Raw genomic sequence first — 25,896 nt, 5'->3', positions numbered from 1 at the left:
CCCCTGTGGATTCAAAGGGCTCAAGAACTGAAGGAAAAATCCACTAAATCAAGTAACTCACGATTCTCAAAGTAGAACTTGTGAAAGTCCATTCCCTCGACCAAGTTTCCGAGGGCCTCCGGTTCAAAAGAAGTAAGTCCTGGATCACAGATTCTCCTGTGAGGAAAAATCAATCAAGAGAATCCTCACGTGAACAATGACAAAGAGTAAAATCTGCAAATGTGACCAAAAAATAAAAGGAGAAATTCATAGTAATCTACAGCACTGTGGAAAAAGTCCTGAGCTGTCTCTAATTTCTTGCTAGGAAAATGGGCTCAATCTTTTACATGTTTAAACATGTGCAAAAATGCAGCGTATAAGGCAGAAACAGAGTTTGTATAAGCTTGAACAACCTAAAGTCAATATTTGGTATGACCACCTTTACTCTTTAACATAGCCTGAACCTTAATGCAAGCTTTCTTGCAATTTCTCCTGGAATAGTTCTCCAGGCATCTTGAAGGAAACTTAAGGCTCTTCTTTGGATGTTGGCTGCCTTTTGTACCTTTCTCTGACAAGGTGATCCCAAACTGCTTCAGTGATGTTGAGGTCCAGGCTCTGGGGAGGCCAATCCATGGCTGAAAGTGCTCCATAGTGTGTTTTCTATTCAGGTATGCTTTTACTGCACTGACAGTGCAAATGAAGCTGTTGCCAATCAGATACTTTCCCGATGGAAATACATGGTAGATCAGACTCTGATGGCCTCACTATTGAACCTCTTTCCTAACCTCCTCCATTCATTCTGATGACAAGTTGAACCAAAAATGTCAAATTTGGATTCATAGTAAAGATGAGGCATCTCTCAGGTTCTGTGTCAGGTCTTTCAAATACTGTTCATCTCTTGTAGATACATTTTTAAGTTTGCCACTTCTTGTTTTTGTCCAACACTTATCAATCTTTTATGGACACACTGCACACCCTTCTGAAATGCAACACATTTGCAGCTAATAGCTCTTTGTGCTAATAGCTCTTTTTTTATTCTTGTGTAACTATGTTATTGATGGCATTTTCCTTAAATTCAACACAAGAAATGGGAACAAACTGTATTTTTGTCACCTGCTGCTAGAAACAAAGTGCCTAAAGATAAAATTTTCAGTTGGTTCTCTGCTAAGTTGTCTGTGTAGACACTTCATATGTGAATGATTCACAAGTGAGTGTTAAGTGGCTTAATACAGCAAGGAAACCCCCCCCAAAACATTCCTTTCAAAATGGTCGCATACTGGACTGAAAAAAGCATCTAAGCTTTGAAAGACCTCGAGACAGCCTGGAGAACTATTGCTCAATTAGTGGTACTAGCTCAAAACTTTAGCACAGAGCTGTAAGAGCACTTGAACACTGATGACACACAAAATACTATTGATTTATATATAAAAACTTACGTGTAAGCCTCAAAATCGCCATTGTTGATGGCTTCAATCAGCTGTTCAGTCATCTTTATTATCTCCTGTTTACGAGCTGCAAGCAGAGAGAGGAGGAGGTGGTGGGAAGAGGAGGGCAGGCACACAAGAGGTCACAGATTGTCAGGGATCATTTGGAGGCTGAACATGCACATCCACGTCACATGCTTTCCCTCAACTTACTGCCTGACATTTGAAATAAGCTCTACACACGGGAACACCGCCTCTGGTATAAATGACAGTGACATTTAAGGTCACCCAAACACATCACATACTTCAATACTGAACACAGAATCAAGAGTATTTGAAGCTGTACGCAATGTTCAACAGGCCACTGAACCCTGAAATCTCTAAAACAAACACCTAAGCTAACTTCTCTCGACTGAAGGAATTCCAAAAATATTTCACAAACAAAACCGATCATTTACTACAGTTTTTGAATTTGAGAACACCAAAAAATACTGCACAAGGTTAATCATCATCAAAAACACCAGTTATTAAACTGAATCTGTAGCAGAGATGATCACAAAGCCACTAACTCCATGTACGCACTCACAGCGTAATCAGCAGAGATTTTCACACACCAGACTTTATGGATTCTCATGTTGTAAATGACATCAGCTAACATGCAGCAGCTAAGCCAGAACGTCCAGCAAAACTCAGACCTGCATGTCCATAAAGTCTTCTGTCAACAAATGACGCACAGTTTGAACAAAAGGCTTTCGGAGCCTTTGCACAAACACACCAAAACCTGCCTGTCACTTACTCTGCTGCAGGTTGCTGCTGCCTGTGGGGGGTGAAAGAGTGAACTCTGGTGCAGGACACGAGCTCTGAGCTGGGCTGCGCTGAGCTACAGGAACACTGGGGCTGCTAACAGCCTCCTGCAGGGGACCAGCTGCAGGTAGATACAGTCATCCCGGTAAAATAAGGTTATATACATGACTTTGCAATATATGAAATAGTGGGTTGAAGAAGTTGGATACAGATATAGTACAGAAGGGAAGCAGTAAACTGTAGTTATATTAGAGCGCCAGTAGATGGCAGCACAGTAGGGCTGGAAATGGTGCAAGCGCCGGTGATGGCTCGAAGAGCTAATATTCCTATTCATGTGTTGCTGTTTTACCGCCATAATGTCTTGTGTTGCTTGTTTTATTTTGGTCTTGAAATATTGTTGTCTGGTGCGACAGGAAAAGGCCAGAAAGGTCAGAGCTGAGAGGCGAATCAGGTGAACTGCAGCTGACTTACAGGTGAGCGGTGGGCACTGAGGAGACGGGGTCTGCGCCTGCTCCTCAATAGTGCTGGACTGTGTTAACCCTGCACTGTCTGTACTGGTAGAGTCACTGGTGGCCGCTGCTCTCATCACAGGACACACATACAAACAAACATACAGAAACATGCTGATTGGCAGGCCACAGGGTGTTCCTAAAATCTGAGAGGAACTCATCATTTGTCCATCCATTAATCCACCTTAAACTCACTGGCTGCCAGTGTCAATCACATCTTTGAAAGGTATGCAATTTTAAGCCTCATGTAAACCAAAGGAAATCAGCAAATCATCAAGTTTATTGAATGCTATACTGCAAAATGACTTCTCTATTAGCTGGCTAAATGTTTTGGCACTACAAGCTATTGCTGCACGTATTATCACACAACGCAAGATAAAAAGAGTGACACAAAGAGCTGATCTGCAACATAGAAACCAGCTGCACAAACCAGAAACTACAAAGAAACACAAGCTGGACATGACAAACGCGCTACACTTGTGCTCTGAAGTGAGCGCGCTTTCAGCATTAAGACACAGCAGCCTGATGTCTAATTTCAGAGATTAATTTTGAAATGAGAAAGATCACACACAACACAACCTTCAACAACGGAATTTATTACTGGCCTCAAATGCGCAGCAAATACCAGGACAAAATGGCATACGATTCTGCAGCAACGGTTTAATTACAGTTGGTTTTAGGAGACTGCAGCACAACTAAGTTTAAAGTGAAGAGTTTTAGTTCATCGTGTTGCAGAAGATTGGAAATCTGAACACAATCTGCTTGATATATCTTATTTGTTCTTTATCTTTAAGGCCTTTCCTGTTTTCTTCTTCTGTTTTGTGTTAGACACAAGCTCTTCTTACTGTTCACTTGAAGCACTTAAAACCACAAGTCAATTTTACCATAGTCACACATCACTTTATTCTACGTATTTACGCATTTCTATCTATACTCTATTCACAACTGCAGCCAATTTAATATGCATGTCTTTGTCCGGATTACCAGATGGAAACACAGCAAGAGCCCGGAGATTCAACCCCAGAATGTTCTTGCTGTGAAGGGATGGTGCAAACCACTGCGCACAACCTGAAGATTTAACATCCAGCCTTGTAGACAAAAGAGCTAACACTAATCAAGCAGATTCTTTCATCCAACAAATTATAAAAGCATTCAAACTCAGAGATAGACAATAGAGACACGATAAACAAAGGCATCTTGATTGCATGTTAGTGATGCTTTTTAAGATCAAGTGGTAGTAAATCCATGAACATCGCCTTAAGTAACAGGATTAACTCCTTTCTGGTAAGCTGCAGGTAGCTCTGTGCTACTTCATTCAACTGAGAAACCTTAAAAGGTCATCCCTGAGGCTGAAGATAGCTTAATTAAAGGCTTAAGTGGTGTTTGATGGCAGCATACACACACTTACGCAAACAACAATCGAAATGAGGCAAAGATACCGTCACGTGGAACACACAACAGTAAGCTTTGGAGGTGTCATTACCAAGGGATCCTTTGTTTGGACTTATTCAGATGATGATGTAATTACTGTAAGAGCAGAATACTCCTGTTCTCTACACACAGCAGTGTTTACTCTCAGTCATTCTTTCTAATCCCTGCCGCAGATCCATGAGGTACTGCTCACCAAAGCCATGGCTTTCACTTTCTAATACAACTGTGATTAAAAGTCACAACGGGCAGAACTTTTAAAGTGGTTACAGCATCTTTCAAAACATTTGCAGATAATCCTCCAGAAAAGACAAAAAAATTACTTTGAAGTAATTAACGTTCTTTTCATTTGTTGTTTGTAGAACAATCTATCCCAAATAAATGGTAGGACTGCAAACCTTCATCCTGCTTTGATATTTAACTTTCTTATAGCTCAGTCACTTAAGTAAAAATACGAACCTTGCAACTAAGAAGAAAAAAAAAAAGATGGTTCATTGCACTGAATTTTATTTGGCAACCAATTACCCGTATGATTGCACAGGTCACCTGGTGGGATGCTTCTGACTCAGACCGACTGCAATCCTTCTCAGGACAGATTAGTAAATGTTTGTATATAATTTCCATCTGATTCACAAACAAACATTGTCATCAATCTGAGTCAGTCAGCATCAATGACCACAACTCATCTGCGGCATGGCTTTTTACAGCACGGACCCAAATCAACTGGTTGCCAAATGGTTGTATTCTGGTTATAATGCTTTATAAAAGCAAGGTTGCAGTTAAATATCTGTCCTGGAGCAATACATCTCTCTTTATGGAGAAATCTTCTGAGTATAAGTAGTTAATGTGAATTTCTGTGTGTAGGAAGCAGCAGATTTGTGCCGACTTGTCACCGTTAACTCCCATACCATCACAAGCAGACTGCATTTAATTGCCAACCTGACATTATTCAATCAGGACTGACTCCTTTGTCATTTCATTGCCGTTCTGATGCACCAAAGTTTCTTTGACGACTGCAACTGACTAGTCACACACCTGGTCCCCGTCTTATAGCATCTATTTCAACGCCAACAAGCTCACAAGTTCACATGCTTGCAATATTTTTGATTATTTTCCTTAGCGTGAGTGCAGCATTGAGGACAAGGCTCGCCCATTAGGCCCTCCTACAGGAATTAGTCGAGACAACAGAAAAAGCATATTATCTGGCATAGCAGTACTGTTTAAGTCAGTCAACATGCACAGCACAGCGTTCAGACGTAGCGTTTCTTTCCTGCAATGCTCCTCCAACTCCAAAACGTACTGACTATCCCAGCCTGAAGTGCTCTAACGAAAGCTTTTTGTAGTGGAAAAGCAGAGTTGACAGATTCCTGAAAGCTCTACCTAGAGGACATACATCACCTTAACATAAAGCGAGGAAATAAATATTTTGTCTTTTTTTTTTTTTTAATCTATCTGATCTGGATTGGATGCAAAGTGAACCAATGCATGCAGAGTAGGTGAAAGTTGGACAAGTACCTTTCCTACCTTTCATCTCCTCCTCTTCAATGTTATTACAGCTCTCAGTGGAGCCCTGTCAAACACAAAGGGGTGAGACAAAAAGAGAGGTGGATGGAGAGAGGAGGAGTGGGTGGAAGAGGAAAAAGTTGGATAAGGGAGAGGTGGACAATCATCTTTTAATTTGTAGCTGAGACAGGTTTGGGATGCTTTAGACGCCTATAAAAACACAGAGACAACCTGATGGACAGATGGACGGGTACATGACTCCCTCCCAGGAGCACAAACCAGCCAGAACAGCAGCGAAGAGAAGCGCTGAGAGCCACACATTACGGCAACGTGTGGGAGCAGTTTAAAATGAATTTTTAACAGGAAGGCGTGTGTAAGAGAAGATTGGTGCAGAACCGCTTCTCGAGAGGAAACATGCCCATGTGGCAACGTGAGAAAAGTTTCAGTGTACAGGAAATAGTGCAACACCATCAGCATTTGAATATGTAGTGACACTGGTATTTAACAAACGTGTGTGCACCAACACAACAGTGAAAGCTGTGCGGCACTTGGTTCCTGTTTTAGTAAAGAGTCTGTTTGTGCGTGTAGGATTTTCTCTTTCACATAAGGAGTAGTAGTAGGGTACCATGAGTATTTGCAAGTTTGGAAAAGGCAATGAACAGTTTGTAGTCTGTCAATATCAGGTGCTCTGAGGGGAAAAAAACTGAGGATCAACTAAACCATCTCAAAGCGAAGCAGATTGAAAATAATAATAAAAAAAACCCCTGAAAATATCAAAGGTTGTATTCCTGTGTTCTTACATAAGCAGACTATCACCTTAAACATGAAGTGTATAATTATTTTAATGGTGGTGTATGCAGAAATATTAGAGAAAATCCTCCACGAGTGTTAGTAGTAGTGGCTGGTGGCTTGAGGCTGGAGTAGAAGCAGCTTACCTTGGTGCCGTCTGCTGGGTTGTGTACAACAGTTGTCTGGGCTTCCTGGGGGGAGGTAGGAGACACTTTACCATGCAGGGAGTGTATGATAGGGAGGGGGTGGGCACCAGCAAAAGATGCCAGGGAATATCATGACGACAGACGCATGAGGGCACACCAAAACAAAGCACAGTGCAGAGGCTGTGGAACATTTATGGTAATAAAAATCCATGATTGTTGATGTCAAGGCGCTCAGTATCAGTCTGTTTCCCCATTCACCAGCACTGTGGCCTACAGGACTGTTTTAGAACCTCCGAAATGGATGAAAACAGCCATGAACACAGCTATACACATATCCACCACCAGCCAAGGCCATGACTGAGGAGGAGGGGTTTGCAATTTGTAAACCATATTACAAAAACCTACACATAGCTATAGTGACTTTAAAGCTAAGCTAGTAAATGGATAAATACTAGATAATATTTCACATCTCAACCCTCCATCCCATGTGGGCTGAAGACTGGTTTAATGGTGAATTGTGTTTGTGCAACAACTCCTCATCCCCAGCCTTGACCCTGTGACATAAACATTTAGCACAAAGCAATTCAAGAGCTCAAGTACTGGACAGTGTGGAAAACAAACCCACGGTATCCTGGTTTAGTCAGTCAGGAGCACTTGCATGATCTCCACCAACCCTGGACCCAACTTTTAGAAGATGCAGCCCCTTCAGTGACATATGGGATTATGCAGAATTTAAAGTATTACAAGTAATGGCAGCGAGACGACAGTCCCAGGTTGTAAACTCTTATGGGGACTGGTCTAGTTGCTGGGAAGGCAGCCTGGGCTCTATAAGAATCATTCTCATATATATATATATATATATATATATAAATAACACGAATGCATTCTTGCAGATTAAAATAAAAATACTGATGCTGTTATGTTTGTGTGGTAAATGTCGTACATAAATGATGGAAGCCTTTTATAAAGCTTTAAACTGAGGATTTTGACTGTTGAGATCTGCTGTTTTGAAACTGGAGAGTGTGAGGGCTGGCTCTGACAAGAAAAGGCAAGCTAAGGTAGGATAAGTTTATCTTCCCTCATCCTTCTTTTTGACATTATTTGGGACTAAATTTAGCAAAAAGGTCTTATTTGTTTTAATGTAATCTTTATTTTTACAAGTAATCCCACTGACATTCAGACAAGCATGACAAAATTACAAAAATTAAATACCAAATCTTTTTTTTACTATGTTATATTCAATAAGACTAAAAGCTACCAATAAAGACTGGAAATATCTTGTTAAAGAAAACAAACAGTATGAAATGACATTTTGAATTTATAGAGAAAGTTAATTACTGGAAACATTCTTAAGTCTTCAAAACGCCTATTTGTGCTAGATTTTGTTACTTAGATGTTTTGGTTTAGTCTTATGCTAGGCTTAAGACATGATAGGCATGATATTTATTTCTTTCCCACTAATGCAATGGACCATTTCTGATCATTTTAGGGTTTTTGTTTTTTTTTAAATTCAAGTAGCTAGATCAAACTATCAGGAGACAGAAAGTTTTTGTATTAATTAGAAATGAAGTACACATTCAGTGCACATTTCCTTGTCGTGTGTTATGTTGCCATCGTTTCCATTTAACCAACCTGAGACAAACATCGTACAAACTCTTGTATGTTGTGTAAATAACTCGATCCCACAAACACAGGGGCTGCATCCTCTTGCAAAAATATGGCTTGTTTTTCATTTGTCAACTCAGGCTGCTGTTTTACCCAGAAGCCCCCATCATTTACCATTCAGAAATTGAAGAGCAATTTGTGAAAGGTCATCTTTTGATGTAGAGGCAATAACCTCCACTTCAGAGGCAAAGCATCAACAAAGCTCTGGTGACATAGTTGAACACACAAAGGAGTCACGAGGATGTGGTTGAGCAGAACTTGATTGAAGTGTCTGCTGTTGTACTGGAAAATGAAAGTCATTTGTCTACCTGTCAGGCATCGGGTAAATATATGAAGGTGTGTCCACGGAGGTATGGGTAAAACACAAGCCAGGAGAGACAAACTCAAAGGGGCAAGCCAGTCATTTAATTTTAAAGTCATCAAATTCACCGCCAAGATCACAGTTTGTGTTCGAAACGGAAGCAGAGAGGCAGACAATGATCGATGAGACAGAGGACAAGGAAAAGGTTTTACTTAATATGGGAAGCGACAAAAAGATTATGAGGGGATAGAACTAAACGATAAGAAGATGGGAAACAATGAAATGATGCTATTAAAAGCAAAGAAACCAAATAGAGATGAGGTACCATTGGTGCTGAAGATGACATGCTGCTGTCTTTGGTGCTGCTGCTGCTTACTACACTGTTTTTACTGTTGTTTCCCTGCGACTGGGGCAAAGAAACACAACACAGAGTGACTCCCACTCCTCCCACTAAACCATGAACCAAGCTATGGGAATCATAGGTGGAATAAAGGAATGGAGCCATTACACGGACTATACGCTGCACAGTCAGGGCAAGAGCTGTATGTGCAGATGTTAAACTTAATTTATTTATCTGCACCTTCCTATCTTTGCATTTTAAAGGGCAGGTGCAATCATCAGTATTTCTGCTCTGCATGTAGTTTTAACGTTTCTTTTCATGATCATAGAACTCATAGATACAAAGTAACCAAAACAAAATATTTTATGCCTTTAATAAAATTGTGAATTGTTAACAGAAAAGTGCATTTTAACAATAAGCATATATTAAGGGCGAATGACTTATTTTCTTCCCCAGCACTTAAAAAAAATGTGAATCATTTGCTGAGATAGAAAGAGAAATCAGTCTGTATCTAAAGCGAGCTCAGCAGTCCAGGTCTGTGCATGCAGTGAAAGGCCTTGGGTAGCAGGTTTTTCTCTATTGTGTGAACGCATGCAACAGATATGTGGCTTAAGCCGTTTTTCCCCTTCATTAGCTCACGCAAAGATAACAGTAAAGCCTATTTTACACACAAAACTACTTAAAGGATCATCTTGAACAGATCCTATTTATGGCTTTGAGTTTTAAAAAGTGAAATCTGTCTAAACCTTTTTCAAATGTTGGCTGCTAATTTAAAAAACACTCACAGCAACATTTAAATTTTAATTTTAAAGAAAACAAAATACAGCGGCCAACGATACCCCCTCAGCCTCCTAGTGGATACACGTGTTGTATCAATTTGAAAATCATACATTGCCTTGTTCTCAAGTTATTACATGGCATTAAGGTCGAGGTCACAACTTTTTGGGTAAATACACCTACGGTGGGAATTTAAGCTCCTGTGTTTTTTCATTCTGGAGTTATTGCATTCAGAAACTTTGGTCTCTATGGTCCTGCCCGCCCGGCAGGATGACGATAATAAAACATCAGCCATTTACAGCTGAAGGAAGGTTAAATTTAAAAAAAAAAAATGTTCTGAATTCATATTTCTGTTTAGCTATGATATAGGTAGTACAAAATGTAATTAAAATGACATTGGCTGCACTCTTGGGGAATCTACTAATATAATTAAAGTCATGAAGTGCAATCCAAGGTAGAAGACACATTTACAATGTGTTTCTTACTTCACTGTGGTGATTTGTGCAAGCCATAAAGAAACGTTCTGCAAAACTCACCAAAAATTAGCTTTTGTAAGCAAAAACAAAACAAAAAACAAAACAACCAGGTACAGTAAAAAATTATTCAGCAGGCAGAGAGGGTATGACAAAAAGATGGTGTTGATTGCATTATGGAAAATGTAGGATCTGTGTTTAGAGAGCTTAAAAACCATAAGGACTACACGTTTGGATATTTCTGTCCTTTTAATGTCTTGCTTATGAGTTAACATAATTTTTCACTCGCTTGCTCCTAAAAGCTGTAGTAATGTTTCCGCTGGATGACTAAGATATAGGTTATGTTACAGCTGCAGACTGAGGCTGGAATGTATGATGTGAACAAGAGAACACTGTTTCAGCTGGACTCTCCTTTTGGCCTCGAGCTAACTGGAAGGAAAGGGGAATACAAATATTCCCACAGGAAAGTTGAGAGGTGTGGACGAATGGATTACGTCAGTGAAAGATTAAGGCCAAAGTGCTGGGAGTTTTTAGCTGTTTTTCTGCAACTCTCAGAAGAGCAAATTACCCCAGTGTGACTTTAAACAGTATTTTGGCAGTCTCTGAGGCCTACTAGGAACAACTTCTAACAGAATAACTAATGTGCAATGCTGACACCATCAACAAGGCAGATTACAGATTTGACATCTTTTACTGCATTTAAGGGCTGGAGGAGAAAAATTTCTCATGAATAAGAAACATTTAACTTTCAAGAAGTTCAAATATAAAAAATATATTTCCACCTGCAATCATGACAGCATTGTGGAGCCACTTTGTTTGGACCTAACTGATCAAGGTCATGAGCCGACATGTAGCCTTGTTCCTCTTTCTTTAAAAAACCCCATATCTGTTAACTTGGTGAATCTGAGCACTTCAGTGCTATTAAAACAACTTGAGCAGAATTTGGAATAGAAAAGCACAGAAACACAAACATGAGGTCCTTTTAAGATTATTCCCCCCCAAGCCTCCTCAAAAAGGCTGTTTACCAGAATCAAAATATTCAGAACAGCATGTTATTAATGTCTGAAAATGCTAATTAGGCCTCAAACCGAGATATTTCTTAGTACAACCTGCAATCTTGAACCTCAGTTTCCATCTACAAAAATAAACAAAACTGTGTAGTACTTTTCTTTTAATAAAGTTTTATGTTCTTTTGAAAGGGTGACGTCTTTTGGGAGAGATGAGGATAAACTGGACTTTGTATTTAAAGCAGCTAAAGCAATTATTTTGTTATGTTTTCCACAGATATGCAAACCTACCACAAATAAATGTACACTATTAACTAGTTTTGTATCACTTTTACTTTGGAAAAAAAAATGTAGTGAGGGAAAAATGTAGCCATCCAAACAGATCAACAGACCTGAAAAATAAGAAAACAATCTTTTTACTTGATTATTTTATATTCAGAATTTAAAAGCTCACACTTTCTCTAGCTCATATCGGAGAAATTATCTGCAGGTGACAAAGACAGCTGTTTTATTTACGGTAAAAAGGGGAAAGAAGAATTCACTTAAATGAAACATAATGAGGGTACGATAAACATGCAACAACTGAAAAAAAGAAAAATGGTGGTATCTTGAGATTAGCAGGGATTCAGTTGTCCCACGGTGATGGTCAGGTATGAAGCGAAAATGCAGATCCATGGGTCAATGAGTCGCACATCAGAAGGGGGTAACTGGATAGTGAAGAGCGTGTGTGTATTATTTCTTTAAATGGTTTTGGTGGCGCTTCCAGAGGAAGAGAATGCAGGGATGTTGTATGAATTTGGAAAAATCCAACAAAAATTGCCATAAACGACCCCTAAAGCATCTCTGCACAAAAGGAAAAAAAATGAAACAGAGAGGGTAAAGGGAGAGCTGGAGGGGCAAAGACTCGCAAAGAAGACGGACAAAAAAAAAGTAAAAAAATTTTAAAAAAATGAACAAAAACGACAGAGCCGATCTCACCATCAAACAAACACTTGAGCTGGACTTCCTTTTCTGACAGACAGCAATGGAAAAGAGGAGGGAAAAAAATAAGGATTCATCGGGAACTAATAAAAAAAGACAAAAAAGTGAAGCTGCCAGATTGATCCCAGAAAGATAGTAAAAAACAAAACAGCTGCACAAGCTTACACAGGAATAAAGATGAGATAAAGGGATTCAGAAAAATCTGAATCAGCTGCAAATAAAAAGGGGGGTTAAAAAATAGAAAAAATATTGGAAATTATTTTATTGGTGTTCAATAACTGGTTGTGCATTTTCTAATGTTTAAGGGTTTAGTTACTGTTTAAGTTACTGTATGTAATGGGAGTTTTGTTTTGCCCTTGGTGAGTACGGCAGTTCATTGCATGCACTGACGCTGACTGTTGATCAAAACAAAAATCGCTGTGAGTCAAAGAAAAGCGGCTGGTTAAAAACACCATTTTAAAAGCTTTTTAATCTTTAGGTAAGCTCGTTAGATCTACTTTAATCTCAATGTGAGTTAACTGATTTCTTATAAATATAATCAAGTACCTAGTTCATTTCTAAAATAAATCCTATCCCCTAAGTCACAAAAATCTTTAAAATACATTAAACAGACTTTAGAAAAAAGACCATGTTGCACCAGAGCACAGAGGTGATCTAATTGATCTTGTTCCATCATATCACAGTTAAAAATGGTCTCAGACAGTAATTAGGGGGACAGACCAAAAAGGAGATAAAAGATAAGGAGAGTAAGTTAAGTACATAAGTCACATCAAGAAAACCCTCATGGGTCAGAGAGCTTACCTTCACACCGTCCGACTTTTTGTTTAGTAAGGTTTTACAGGCTGAAAGAAAGTGAGAAAAGATGATGAGGACGCAGTTTAAGGGGGACAGCTGTCCAATCAACAGAAGAGCTGAAATCACTCAGTCAGCACGACAAAAGACGGCCTAAGAGTTTATCAGGTTTGACAAAACTGACTTCACATTGATATTTCTAACAGCAGAGCTGTTGTATGATGGACGATCCCATCAAAAAGTTTACTTTATGAACCACTGTGGATAAACAGGGAATTAAAGAGACTTCAGTAGTGATGATACAGACAAAGCAAAATGATAACGTGAAAATCAAAAACATAACTTGTTGGCAAAATTGAAATCACTGTATAAAAACAGACACATCGACGTAGCCCCATTCATAATTATTTTCCATTATAATGTACACTACACTGACTATGCAGATTGTTTTGCCCAGTAACGTGCAAGTTCCGCATTTTATTTCCACTGCATTGTTACAGTTTGTACACCAAGATTGTAAAATTTATTTAGTTAAAAAATTAAATGTCAGTAATTCACAACTATTGCATGGAGAATCCAAATTCTAAAACAGTAAAATCATTAAAAAATTAATACAGGGAAACAATTAAAAAATTAAAAAAGGTGATTCTGATTGTGAGAGCAGGTCAGCATTACGAGTTCCTAGTAAAACCACATGTTAATTTTAAATTTTAAATTTGGTTTCATTTGTTTATGGTACTGTGTGGATTTCTGGCTCAACCATAATTTTGGGTCCAATAATCCTCTAAACAGTCAAAATGTCAAACAAACACTTTTTGTTCACTTTCCACAATAATAACATCAGTTTCAGCTCAGTTCATACTTCTAATATTTCATATATCCTGCTCTAGTGTTTGATTTTATTTGTCTGCTTTCAGGGGGCCAATTTGAATTAATACATGAATAAGCTTATGAATGAGTAAAAGAGCTATTTTTTTTTAATCTTAACTTGTTTTTTGTTAAAACAAGGAAAATATACTTTTATGTTTAATGTCAATTACAGAACTGCTGATAATTTATTTAATAAGATCACTTTGGCCACGTCAAACGCCACCTTCATCCCTATAATCTAGTTTATGTTAGGAGGCATGTATGTGAACCTGAAAACCTGACCAGACAGTTTTAACAACACACAAATGACACCACTCCACCTGACAAAAAGGAAATGTAATAAAACACATGCATTAACACACAAACACTCACTAAAAATAAACATTTTACCAACAATCATTTGTCTTTGAGCCATGTTCCAATGATTCACCCTTACCTTCCATTCAAAAAGAAGGAAGGATGGCAATGAAAAAGGTAAGAGAACAGTAATGTATTTAATATCTGCATCTTAACATCTGAACTGAAAGGTGACAACTGCAGGCAACACCTGTCAGGCTGTTACTGCGCATTAAAAGGCATTCTTTAATCATTTTCACAGAGGTGATGGTTCATGCAGTCATCAAAATGTCTGGCATGCAACATCAACTTCAAAGTCTTCCTCATAAAAGGAGCAGAGTGGTGCATTCTCAGCAGAAACCTTTAACTTCAGGATGTCATCTGTACAAATTCAAGTCTGATTTCTTCACCGTAACACTGTATGTGACAACACTGCGTCTTGTTAAGTGAAGAAATTTGACAGTTGGAATTAAGCAAAAAAAGGGAAAGTCATTAACATTTTATCGGCAAAGCATCCTCTTGTTAATCAGACTGTTTTTTCCTGTATGACCAGCCTTTAAAGGGGACCCATTACACTTTTCCTTATTTTCTATTACTTACATAATGTTGCAAGGGTTCTTATGAAACGTGGCACATCACTTGTATCATCAGCGAATGTACAAGTGAGCTCTAAGCACTTTAAATTTGGCTTTGCATGATCTCAAAGAGTGTGGATATTCCTATTACAGTAATCTCTACTTTTGAATATAGCAGCCCCGCCTACCTGCTGTTCAAACTCCCGTTTGTGAGGTGCAACCAATCAGAGGAAAGCAGTGTTAAAGCTGCTAGCTTCAGTCAAATGATGAACTAAGTGTCCTCTGTATAAGATTAAGGAACTTTTAACTATGAATTCCAAAAATAAAAATATACAGCTGAAAGAAAAGCTTAATAAGTCCTCTTTAAGCAAGCAGCCAGCGCTGTCATATGACCCACACGTGTTAAAGGTTCAGTATGCTTCAAACAAACTAATTAGTTTGAGCATGCCTGAAAACAAAGCTGTCCTGAATCATCACCCTCAGAGGTAGAGCTAAAGGTTTGCCACTGGAGAACAAGATGTAATCTCTTAAGTAACGTAAAGGTTAATTGGGAGTTAAGGGAGATTTTAACTAAATGAAAAATCATTAGCTGCAAATGTGATCTGTCTTAGTTAAAAAATATCAGTAATGTGAAACCACAAACCAAAGCCATCCACGTGCTGATACCCCACTAAGCGATATCGCTGTGTTTGTGTTAATATATATCTGCATAATGATGACCTGATAACGGCATAAGCACTTTGTTTGAAGCAAACTGTTTTTTTTTTTCCTTTTTAGTTGTATTTGCTCAAACAAAAACAAGAGCAGGCAGGAGAGAGGAGACAAAGAAAATAGTTAACAAAGGACACTTTGCATTCTGTTTATCCAGCTTCCCATGCAGGTTGGCAAACTGCACTGTACGCTCATAAACATGCTTGGCTGGCTGTTGGCGCCAGAGCCATGCCAAGGGAAGGTTGCAGCGAGCACAGGCAGGCATCGACTGGGCATCAGTACTGTGGATCCAGATCAATTTGAAGAAGGCAAAGCTGCAAGAGTTCCGAGTTAAATACTGGAATTTCTGTTCATATTGGTAATATAAATGGCGATGCAGCAGAGAAAAACAACCTGTGATATTTGTGCTAATGCAAAGATATATAACCTGAGCTTTGCTTGGTGACAGCTGGGGTAGTTGGAAGAAGGTCAGAGGGTCATGCTGGGTGTCATTTAAATGGCTGTTGTGTTCGACACAGGAAATTAAATATCCAGTCCTTGAGAGGAGGTCTGTTTATTAGACCATTAGGAAGCCCAGGAGTACTGAAAGGTCAGTAGCTGAGCTTCATCTGTGGCTTTTATTTATATGTTTGTCTGTGACTGTAAGATGCCCCAGTGCAGTGATGACCACATAAACGTGATCCATCAGTGTGCAGGCAGCAGGTGGTTGTGGTGGTGGGGGGAGGGGAGGGTTCAAGCAGCCCAGGCCACATGCCAAAAACCTCAGCACGAAGCTGGCAGTGCCCGACTCCAACACCCCCTCTAGCAAACGTACCTTCCTGAGCCATTGCGGCTGTGCTGGTGGTAGCGGCAGGACTGGTGTGCTGCCGTCCCACTATTAGACAAAGAGGAATTCAGTGCGCTACTGGGAGAGAGACCCACTAAACCATGAAAATCTCCTTCTTTTTTCTTTAATAACTTTTTGTGCTTCCAAGAGACCTGCTTACTGTTTTTGACATTTTAATTTAATCAATAAAATGATGTAATACCAAACTTCATTTTTATTAGGATGAAGTGAAGCAACAGATGGGAAAATCTTGGCAGAAATAAAATGTCTGAGCCCCAACTTACTGATTTTACTTCTTTGTTTATTCTACAGTGAATAAACAAGCCTAGGCTTACGAACGAAGCATTTCAGAGGTCTGGCTGGTCTGCTTACTTCAGTCTGGATCAGTCTTAGCCTTTACAAAGTAGATGGACATAATCCAATGGAGCTGCTTTGCTTACATGAAGGCATATAAACACAGGGCCGATAGCATTAGTGCATTAGCGTGCTAGTCCATTGTCCAGCCCGCAAATAGGTTGTTCAATCAAAAGTGCACTGTGATCAAACTGCTTATGAGGATGAAATCCAAGCCAAACCCCTGAAGTGCAAAATCAAATCCAATCGGTGTGGCTAAGGGAAGAAGATGGTAGACTGGAGATACAGTAGCAGAACAACAGTGACATGTATCACTTGGCTTCTATGAGAGATAGGCTCCGGAAAGAAGTGCGCTCCTACTGAGTGTTGACAATTTTAAACTAACTACAAAAGCTCACCTGAAAAGTTCCTGGACACGAGCATCGTAGTGAGGATAGCTCCCTAGAGTCAAGGCAAATAATATACAAGATTATAAGCATAAGCTAGTGAGTTATGTGTATGTTTAACTGTGTTCGTGCTTACTTTAAGCTTCCTTCTGGCATTGAACTTGCGCAGACATTCCACAGTCTCTTGACGGTGCATCATGGAGGCCACAGTGGATCGTTGCTTTAAGTAAAGAGGAAAGGGCAACATTAAGTATATCACTGTTACACCGTCAATGCCACTTTTTTAATAACTCGTCCATTTTTATACTGGTAAGACCTAAAGTTAGGGGTGCGGCCATATTGGACAGACAGGTATTCTTACACAGGCAGATGTACCCAGTCACTGTCTGCTAGGCCTCACCGGTGCTATTCTGAACAAGACCTTTTAATTATATCTGTGCTTTTGGAATATTTTACAGTTTATCGCATAGTTATCACCTGGTAACCACCGGTTATCAGATAAAAATGTGTATTACCAGTTGGCAGTTGGTTGTGGGAGGCTGCTTGCTATCTTTTTAAAGAAACCGGTGGCAAAGTGAGTCACAAAGAGGGTGCTGCACTAATAATCTCCTTGTGATAGCTTTGGTCACTAGCAGATTTCCATGGTCACCCAGCAGAGGATGCCTGCTTGTCTGCAAACACATGCCAACTATTCTGTAATGAAACTGGAAATGGGGACAGTTTCCCAACAAAGTAAAAGCCGCACCTTTTAAAACATAATGGTTTCAGCAGTAAGGCACAACATTTACTCTGAAGGCAAATGTTCTCCATTTTCAGTATGGGTAGCAATTTAAGTTTCACTACCAAGTCAGTTGTTGAGTGTTTGCGTACAAGTCGGCAACTTCCACGCAAACTACTGGTGACTTTGAAAATCCACCTGCGAGAAAAGCAATTACAAGAAGGTTTTTAATGAAGCACCCTCTTTGCCAGCAACCATTTGCCAATCAGTAGGGAAATGCACACTTTTCCTTAGCAACTGGTCTCTAGGTCTCTGTGACTGAGGCCAAACCAATCTTAGCTGGTAACTTAGCACTACACCCTCTTGTCTAAATATAGTGAATATAGAAGAGGTGGTGGTGGTGGTGGTCACATACACCACCTCTTCTATAGCACTGACACTGAAGCATCTATGTGTAAGCATCCATCTTCTTTATAGAGCCTGTATATGTATCGTTGACTTGAGATTGAACTCACAGATATGTGATGGGACGAGATGAAGAACTGCTTTAGAAAATCTCTTTGAAAAGATAAAAACCCATGAACATTAAAATACAAGAGGAAGGGACCGTGACTCCAAAGGTGCATTCTGGTAAGAAACATTTAATCACCATTTTGAGGCTATGACAATAATGGCATTGTGTACAACTGCAACAATGAATTCTTTTTAATGCTCTACAGCTCTGATATGCTCCCCTGAGTAGCTTTTCATTAACAGGCAGGAGCAGCTCATGTGTATTCCAACTCCTCTGTGATACCAAACAGAATGAAAAAGCCTGCTTTGTCAGGGACTTATAAATGAAAACTTTTAGAAGTGGGAGCTGTAAGATAAGCCTACGGGGCTCTTACATTATCTGGGCGACTCCTTACTCAACTCCTTAACAATAAAAATGGAAATTATTGTCCTTGTGCTTTATCTGATAACAAACTACATTTATGCTGTTAAATTGTTATTGGTGTTAAAATTATGACTTATGACTTTACAGGTCTTTTCTGAGTTCCTTAAATGTGCGTCTTGTCCAAATGTGAGACAAATAAACCCAAACTTTTATGTCTCAACCTACAAAAAGCTACAAATTCTGCTCTAGTATATAATGTCATTCTGTGCATGTTTTTAAAACTAGCCATTTGGATCAAAGATGGTGCTGTTATTCTGAATAGCTGTGTTAGAAATGAAATACAATGTAAGACAGGTGTTCCTGGGCTGTGCTGATATAAGAGTGCTTAAGAAAGAAAAATTGTGACAAGAAAAACTACATAAAAAACAAAGATAAAGACAAGTGTGACTTACGCAGACCCAGGGATGCTTGAGGGCCTGGTCGGCAGTGATTCTTTTGGCGGGGTTAATCGTTAACATCTGATTGATCAAATTCTTGGCCTCAGGGGTCACTGTGTCCCACTCAGGAGAAGGAAACTGAAGGAAGGCGAAGAGCAGGAAGAAACATATCACTGAAAAACTGGTAAAACAAAAACTGATGTTTCCAAGCCATGATTAACTTGCTGTTGTTTAGCATTGATTAGACATTTCTATATTTAGCACGTATTTAAAATTTTAACACTGGCATTCCAGCACAACTGAGCAATAAAAAAAAAAACAACATAGTTTGCAGAGCCCGAAGAATGCTTACGCAGATACAAGATCCAAAAAAGATGGTAGTAAAAGCTTTTCTTTTAATTGACTGTGATATTTAAATGACTGAACCAGATTTCCTACAGTGTTTGCACCTGTATTTACCCAACATGTAACAGATTAGAGTTGCAAACTGTATGATCATTTAGAAGGTGCAGCTCTCTCCTCATTGTGCATGCATTCAAAGGAGGGTAGGGAAAATTTCCAGCAAAAGATATTTACAGAGGCAGGTTGAGTGAATTAAGGTTGTGCAACTTGCAACTTTTAACTCTGTAGGGCAAATATCCACACCTCTCAAGACCAGGAACAAACACAAGTCATAAGCAAGGTTGTAGCAATGAAAAGTAATACTCTAAATGCAGATTTGCAGACAGCTCTTATCCATTAATAAATATAACTTTGTTTGTGCTAATCAATCGTGTCCATAAATTTTTACAGGCTATGAGCAGCTGATCAATGTTACCTCATAATAACATCCACGGCATGTGAGTAATTTGTTTATCTTTAATTTGTCATATTAAAACACTATCACAACACCCCCATGAACAGATTAGGTTAAATTGGCCTTTGTTTTCTCTCTGAGGATTAATTTGTCTTGGACACAGTTGAAGGAGCAGCACACATGTACAAACAAACAACAGTTAGCACCAGAACATACGCACATAGACAGGAAACACAATATTGTACACAAAAGTGTTGTGCAGATACCCTGCAACAACAAACGGCACATACCTTTCCAATAAGATATACATGTACACACTCCTGTGGGGAACGGTTATTTCCCTCTTATGTCTGTATATATCATTGTAGGGTCTTTACCTTATAAACAACATACAACACCGTTAGGTGACTGTTTTTGTGATTTTAAAAAAGTATATTTTGCTTGTTTCTCTTTAAAACATATTTGACTTCATTTGTTTTGGAACAGTCTTAATATGTGAAGTTGAGCAACGATTTGTCTGTCTTTGATGGGCAATTTCAGTGGTATAACAAAAGGGTGGAGTCAGCAGACATGTTTACTGCTAAAAGTCAAAGCAAGCTTTCAACAAACTCTTACTTCAAACATATCAGATGTCAGTTACCGATGAAAGAAAAAAGCAGAAATTCAAGGTATCTGTGTGACAGTGATGATATCCAAGAAGTGCACATTATTATAAGTGCTCGTCAGTCACTTCATATTATTGTTCATATTATGCACATTCATTAGATGTGGTTGCTTCCAATTATGTAAATTAATATGGGTAATAAATTCCTATCTCCCAGAGGACAATGACGAGAGCTGATGAATAAGCCCATTGCTCTCCCATAGTGTATCAGTTATTTTTTCTGCAGCAAGATGAAAGTTATACAATGCCGAGTAGCAAGCCATTAAAAACTAAAATTAAATTTCTAAATTACTTGCATGACAGAATTTAGAGCATGTTATTTGACAACACTTGAAGTGATGGTGTCCTGCAGAGCTCATCTCAATGCTCCGGCCTTGTAGTTATGAATACACATGAACTAATTTGGAAACGGGAAATGATCAGAGTATCACAATTAAAGTTTCATGAATTCAGGTCGAATTCCGTCACAGATGTCATGAAACTTAACTCTGATTTCCATAGATGCAGGTACAAAAACAACGCAAAACGCCTGCTCTAACCCCGAATACGCCCAAAACTGTGTGTTCCATTAAAGACCAAAGTGCTTATTGAAGCTCTAGTTAATAAGGTTTTTGTAATATTCTGAATCAAATGTAAATTCTTAAACAGTAGTTTTAAAGTAAAGACCCCTTTTGCCTTCAGAACTGCCTTAATTCTTTATGGCATAGATTCAACAAGGTGCTGGAAACAGTTTGAGAGATTTTGATCCATACTGATGTGACATTTCATTTCAAAGTTGCTGCAGATTTGTCGGCAGCACGTCCATGACGAATGATCCCAAAGATGCTCTACTGGATTAAGATCTGTGGAGGCCATCTGAGTACAATGAACTTATTGTCGTGTTGGAAAACAGTTTGAGATGATCTTTGTGTGCATTTTTCAACTGGAAGCAGCCATCAGTAGACACTGCGGTCATGGAGGGATGGACATGGTCGGTAACAATACTCAGGAAGGTTGTGCTCAACTGATACTAAAGTGGGCTAAAGTGTGCTAAGTATATATAACCCCTTCCCCCATATCATTACACTTTCATCAGCAGCCTGAACAGTCGAACTTTCATGTTGTTACACCAGATCCCAACATTACCATCAGAATGTTGCAGCACAAATTGAGAGTCAACACATCATGCCACACTTTTACAATCAGTCATTGGGCAATGTTGATGAGCCTTTTTCAGCTCCAGCTTCAGTCCCTCGTTCTCAGCTGACAGGAGTGGGAACCAGTGTGGTCTCCTGCTGCTGTAGCACATGTGCTTTATGGTTCAACAGGTTTTCTGTTCAGAGATGGTCTTCTGATGGTCTACTTTGGTTATAATGAGTGGTTATTTGTCACTTCCCATCAGCCTGAAGCTGCATTTCAGTCATCATGTAACATAGAACTGGTGCTCACTGAATATTTTTCTCTTTTTCAGACTGTCATCTGTAAACCACACAGATGACTGTAAAATCCCAATAGATCAGCAGTATCTGAAAAACTTAAACCAGCCCATATTCTGATGCTCAGTTTGAACTTCAGCAGGTCGTCTTGACCATGTCTACACATCTGAATGAGTTGCTGCCATATGATGGGATAATTAATTACTCACTTTAACAAGCTGTTAAACAGCTTAATAAAGTTGCCAACAAGTGCATGTTACAGGGATATGCCTTACATAAAACAGTGGAGAATGAAATGGCTAATTCAGCTAGGAGCAGAGCTGAGTCTTTGACAGTAAAACCAAGAAAGAATCCCAACCCCAAGTTTCTGATGCTCCAGATGGAAAATAAACTTGGTCAAAAGAAGGATTAACAGTATAAGACAGGAGAAGAGGTCCCAAGTTATGATTTTTTCCAAATTGGGAGATTTGATCAGATTTCAAGTATCATTTTGCACGTGGATTGGGTCAGATCCTGTAACCGGATCATCCTACAAAATTACCACACACTCTGATAATAATTGCTGTGCTATGATTTGAGCTTTTTTTTAGGAGTAAAATGATCAATTATAGAGAAATATAGAAGCAAAAAAGTACCTTTGTCAATGTTTTTCTACTTTATTTATCCCAATAAAAGTTGCTGAATCTAGCAACAAAGTAATCTGGAGTTTGATGAGAAAGTGCTATAGAAATACATATCCTACCGAATTTTTACCATATGCAGGTTGCAGGTAATTCCACCCCCAGTGTGTCTGTTTGCACAGCCTTTATTAGTGAGCGTCATTTGTTTGTCTCTGCTGACAGTGCCTCTGGCTCTTATTTACACACTCACTTATAATTTAAATACAGGTTTTACAAGCTTTATGGTCTGATTACTAAGGAACTGTCACTTGAAAAATTATACTAACAAACCTTCAGGCATCTATCTATAGTTTAGCATAGCAAAAGCATGGACGTGCATGGAAAAAGCACTAAAAAGAGAATATCAGTTTAACTCACCAAGCGGTTGACTCTTATATAAAATACAATATTTAGGCCAAGATTGTCCCGTGTATGCTGGATCTGTTTGTTTTAAATCAGCTCTAATATGTCATAATTGTAAACGCTGTGTCTCCAGCCTGATGTTGCACTCTGGGAGGAGTTAAAAACTTAACTTGTGTTCACACAACTAGTATTTCAGTATATATTTACAAACTATATTCAAGTTTAGCCACCATCAAGGTTAAAAAATGCAACTCTGATGGCTCAGAATCCTCCAAACACGACACCAACAATCCAAAGCAGACACAGAGAGTCATAGGGATTTGTCCCTCCCTAGGAAATGTAAACATTACAAAGTCTTGTGTCGTTTGTGTAGCTGGCTGTGTCTGCAGTACACAGAAAATAAACACACAGTCAAAGTGATATTCTCCGTCCACTGACAATGCCATGCTGGAATTCAGTTCTGCACAGTGCAATCATTATTCTGCATCATAACTGTCTGCACATATGACAATACAGTTCAAAAGGAGAGGGTGGTTAATACAAGAATGTGAGTACTTACATCATAAGCACCAGCCTTAATTTGTTGGTAGAGTTTGTGTTGGTCCTCATCCCAGAATGGAGGGTAGCCCACCAGCAAGATATACAGGATCACACCTGACACACACAAATGTAAAAAAATACTGTACATACACAGTTAAAAAGAAAAAAATGTTTATTTGGGCTTATAGCAGAGTTAAGGGCATTTATCACTTAAAATGATGTGGGCTGCTGTTTATGAATCTGGCTGGTTGTGTTTCGGCCGAATATATCAAATATTTAACTAAAACTTACTGCAGGGAAAAGACTGTTACAGGAACGTTACATGAAGTTGTTGCTTAAAGATTGCAAAGTCACATGAGTTGTGAAAGACATGGTAATGCTGTAGTGAACCCATATCTAACAAAAGTGGAGAAAACGGGTCTGCTAGGAAATGACTGTGCCTACAGTCTGAAAACTTTAGGACTGACCACATGCCCATATGTCCACTGGCTTGCCATATGGGTCCTTTCTCAACACCTCTGGGGACAGATACCCCGGAGTTCCTGCAAAACCTGCAAATATAGAAAAATACAAGCATGTTATACCTATATACAGTACACAGTGTGACTTCTGATTACTACTACTACTACATTATGACAGGTTTCATACATCTTTCTGTGCTTTGTGCCAGCGCTGTGTTTTAAACAAATTAGCAAGCTGAGATGATCTAAACATTCAGTCTTCATCTCTTTTTGCTACTTACTCCAGCAGAACTGTGCATAAGTCTTGAGCTTCCTCTAATTTCTTTATATTTTCCTTCCAAGAAGACCATCCTTCTTGTATTTTTTAAAGTGGACTTGAGCAATAGCTATCCAAGTTCTTCTTTGGAGATTGTCTTCTTTTTCACTCATTTTCAGTACATTCTTTGCATTAAAGCATTCCCAAATAGTGACAGTGGAAGGCTATCAGTCATTGATTGACCTTCCCAAAATTATCGAAACAGCGTGAGATCATCTTGACAGAGAGAATGGAACAAAAGGCAGCCAGCAGCCAACAGCCAAAGACGGGCTTTGCATGTCCTTCAAGAAGCCTGGACTGAAAAAGGTAAATAACTTACAAGAAAGCGTGTGTAAGAGATTTCAGACTATGCTGAAGAATAAGGGTGGTAATGCAAAGTTTGTTAGAATTTTGTAAACTTTGTTTTGGCATTAAATACTGTATTTCCATGTATGTTTACACATTTCAATAAATTCCAATTGTCCCAGCAAATGATAAAGATGTGAGGGCTGCCCTGAGACTTTTGCACAGCACTGTATATCACTTTAAGCCTATCCTGTTTGCTGCATTTTTAAATGTAAACCTCAAATTTATGATGTTACATGAACATCAACAACACATCATTTGAAATGCTACAGATTAAGTTTAATAAATGATCTTTCTTACCAAACCACGCCTGCTGGTCCCCTTGAACCTCAATAGCGAGGCCAAAATCTGCAAGCTTCACTGCCGCTCCCTTCATCTTACTGGCCAGGAGCAAATTTTCTGGCTGCAATACAGAGACAAATAATTCTTCAGAATGAAGAATAGCTTTACCCTAGTGGCTGATTTTATTATTATTTTTGTCAGACAAATCTCAAGTTAGAAAGAAGTTATAAACTGTAATTATTATTAAATAAAGGACAAACAAATCCTCACCTTTTGGTAACCTTTGATAAATTATTTCCATTCCCCAATAGAATAAAAATAATGAATATAATAGCCGATTGGTACACTTGTACTTGAACAAACTTGTTTTATGTGATAAACATACACTTGATTAGAGGCAACAGAGATGAGCATGTGCATGACTTAGAGAAATGTCCTTTCTGTCTGGATGACTGAATGGGCCGCAGGAGCATTATGACATCTACAGTAGTAATGAGCCATGATGCTGTCAAGTTGGCTACAATGGGTTTCCCCAAAGCAAAGACCTTTTCAATCAGCTGTCACAGGATTTAACACAGCATTCTTACTCGGTCCCTCTGATGACACTATTGTGCAAAAGGTCAAGACTTGGCAAGCATAAGGATGCATCAAGTGTGTTTTAACTCATTTCCTCTTTTGCCTCTTTCCCTTATGTCACAGCTTTTTTTAAAAATAGATTAATCGTGTTACTTGATTATGAGTAGCAGTGTTTTATTTCAACTTGTTTCAGGTTTTTCATTCTCAACACCAGGTAAACATAATTTACAGGTTGCCTCTGTCCAAGTGGCAGTATCTACTTTTAGCCCTCTCAGACTTTAACTGGGACCAGCTTAGAGCAGTAGCTCTGCATTACTTAAAGTTAAAATACCCTCATTACTCTTGCACTGGGCCTTGATGGAGCACATAAGTTCATCCTGTGTTTGAAAAACACCATTTAAACACACCATTTCCTTCTTTTAAATCAACTTTATTCTGATGGCTGCACCTTATAATCAGATCGTAGATCAG

The 25,896-nt window shown here is 38.9% G+C and overlaps 1 protein-coding gene across 26 annotated transcripts in view; it reads right to left on the bottom strand.

Moving 5' to 3' along the window:
- Positions 1-25,896, bottom strand: part of camk2g2 (calcium/calmodulin-dependent protein kinase (CaM kinase) II gamma 2) — a 76,094-nt gene that overhangs the window by 5,947 nt on the left and 44,251 nt on the right. Inside the window, exons 7-21 of one of the 26 annotated variants that reach the window (XM_005930582.3) lie at positions 24,868-24,970; positions 23,913-23,996; positions 23,465-23,559; positions 19,024-19,146; positions 17,113-17,196; positions 16,989-17,031; positions 16,225-16,284; positions 12,928-12,968; positions 8,874-8,954; positions 6,583-6,627; positions 5,660-5,714; positions 2,679-2,783; positions 2,200-2,328; positions 1,416-1,491; positions 62-156 (exon numbers count right to left, since the gene is read on the bottom strand). In XM_005930582.3, coding sequence (XP_005930644.1) covers positions 62-156; positions 1,416-1,491; positions 2,200-2,328; positions 2,679-2,783; positions 5,660-5,714; positions 6,583-6,627; positions 8,874-8,954; positions 12,928-12,968; positions 16,225-16,284; positions 16,989-17,031; positions 17,113-17,196; positions 19,024-19,146; positions 23,465-23,559; positions 23,913-23,996; positions 24,868-24,970 — 1,219 coding nt within the window. Of the gene's footprint in view, positions 1-61; positions 157-1,415; positions 1,492-2,199; positions 2,329-2,678; positions 2,784-5,659; positions 5,715-6,582; positions 6,628-8,873; positions 8,955-12,123; positions 12,157-12,927; positions 12,969-16,224; positions 16,285-16,988; positions 17,032-17,112; positions 17,197-19,023; positions 19,147-23,464; positions 23,560-23,912; positions 23,997-24,867; positions 24,971-25,896 lie in introns of all 26 variants that reach the window. The other 25 variants (XM_005930583.3, XM_005930584.3, XM_014336227.2 and 22 more) reach the window with 25 other exon arrangements.

Source organism: Haplochromis burtoni, unplaced genomic scaffold, assembly GCF_018398535.1.
Source record: "Haplochromis burtoni strain Fernald_Lab_line unplaced genomic scaffold, NCSU_Asbu1 Contig_46, whole genome shotgun sequence".
Classification (NCBI taxonomy): domain Eukaryota; kingdom Metazoa; phylum Chordata; class Actinopteri; order Cichliformes; family Cichlidae; genus Haplochromis; species Haplochromis burtoni.
This window is presented reverse-complemented; position numbering and strand designations above follow the sequence as displayed.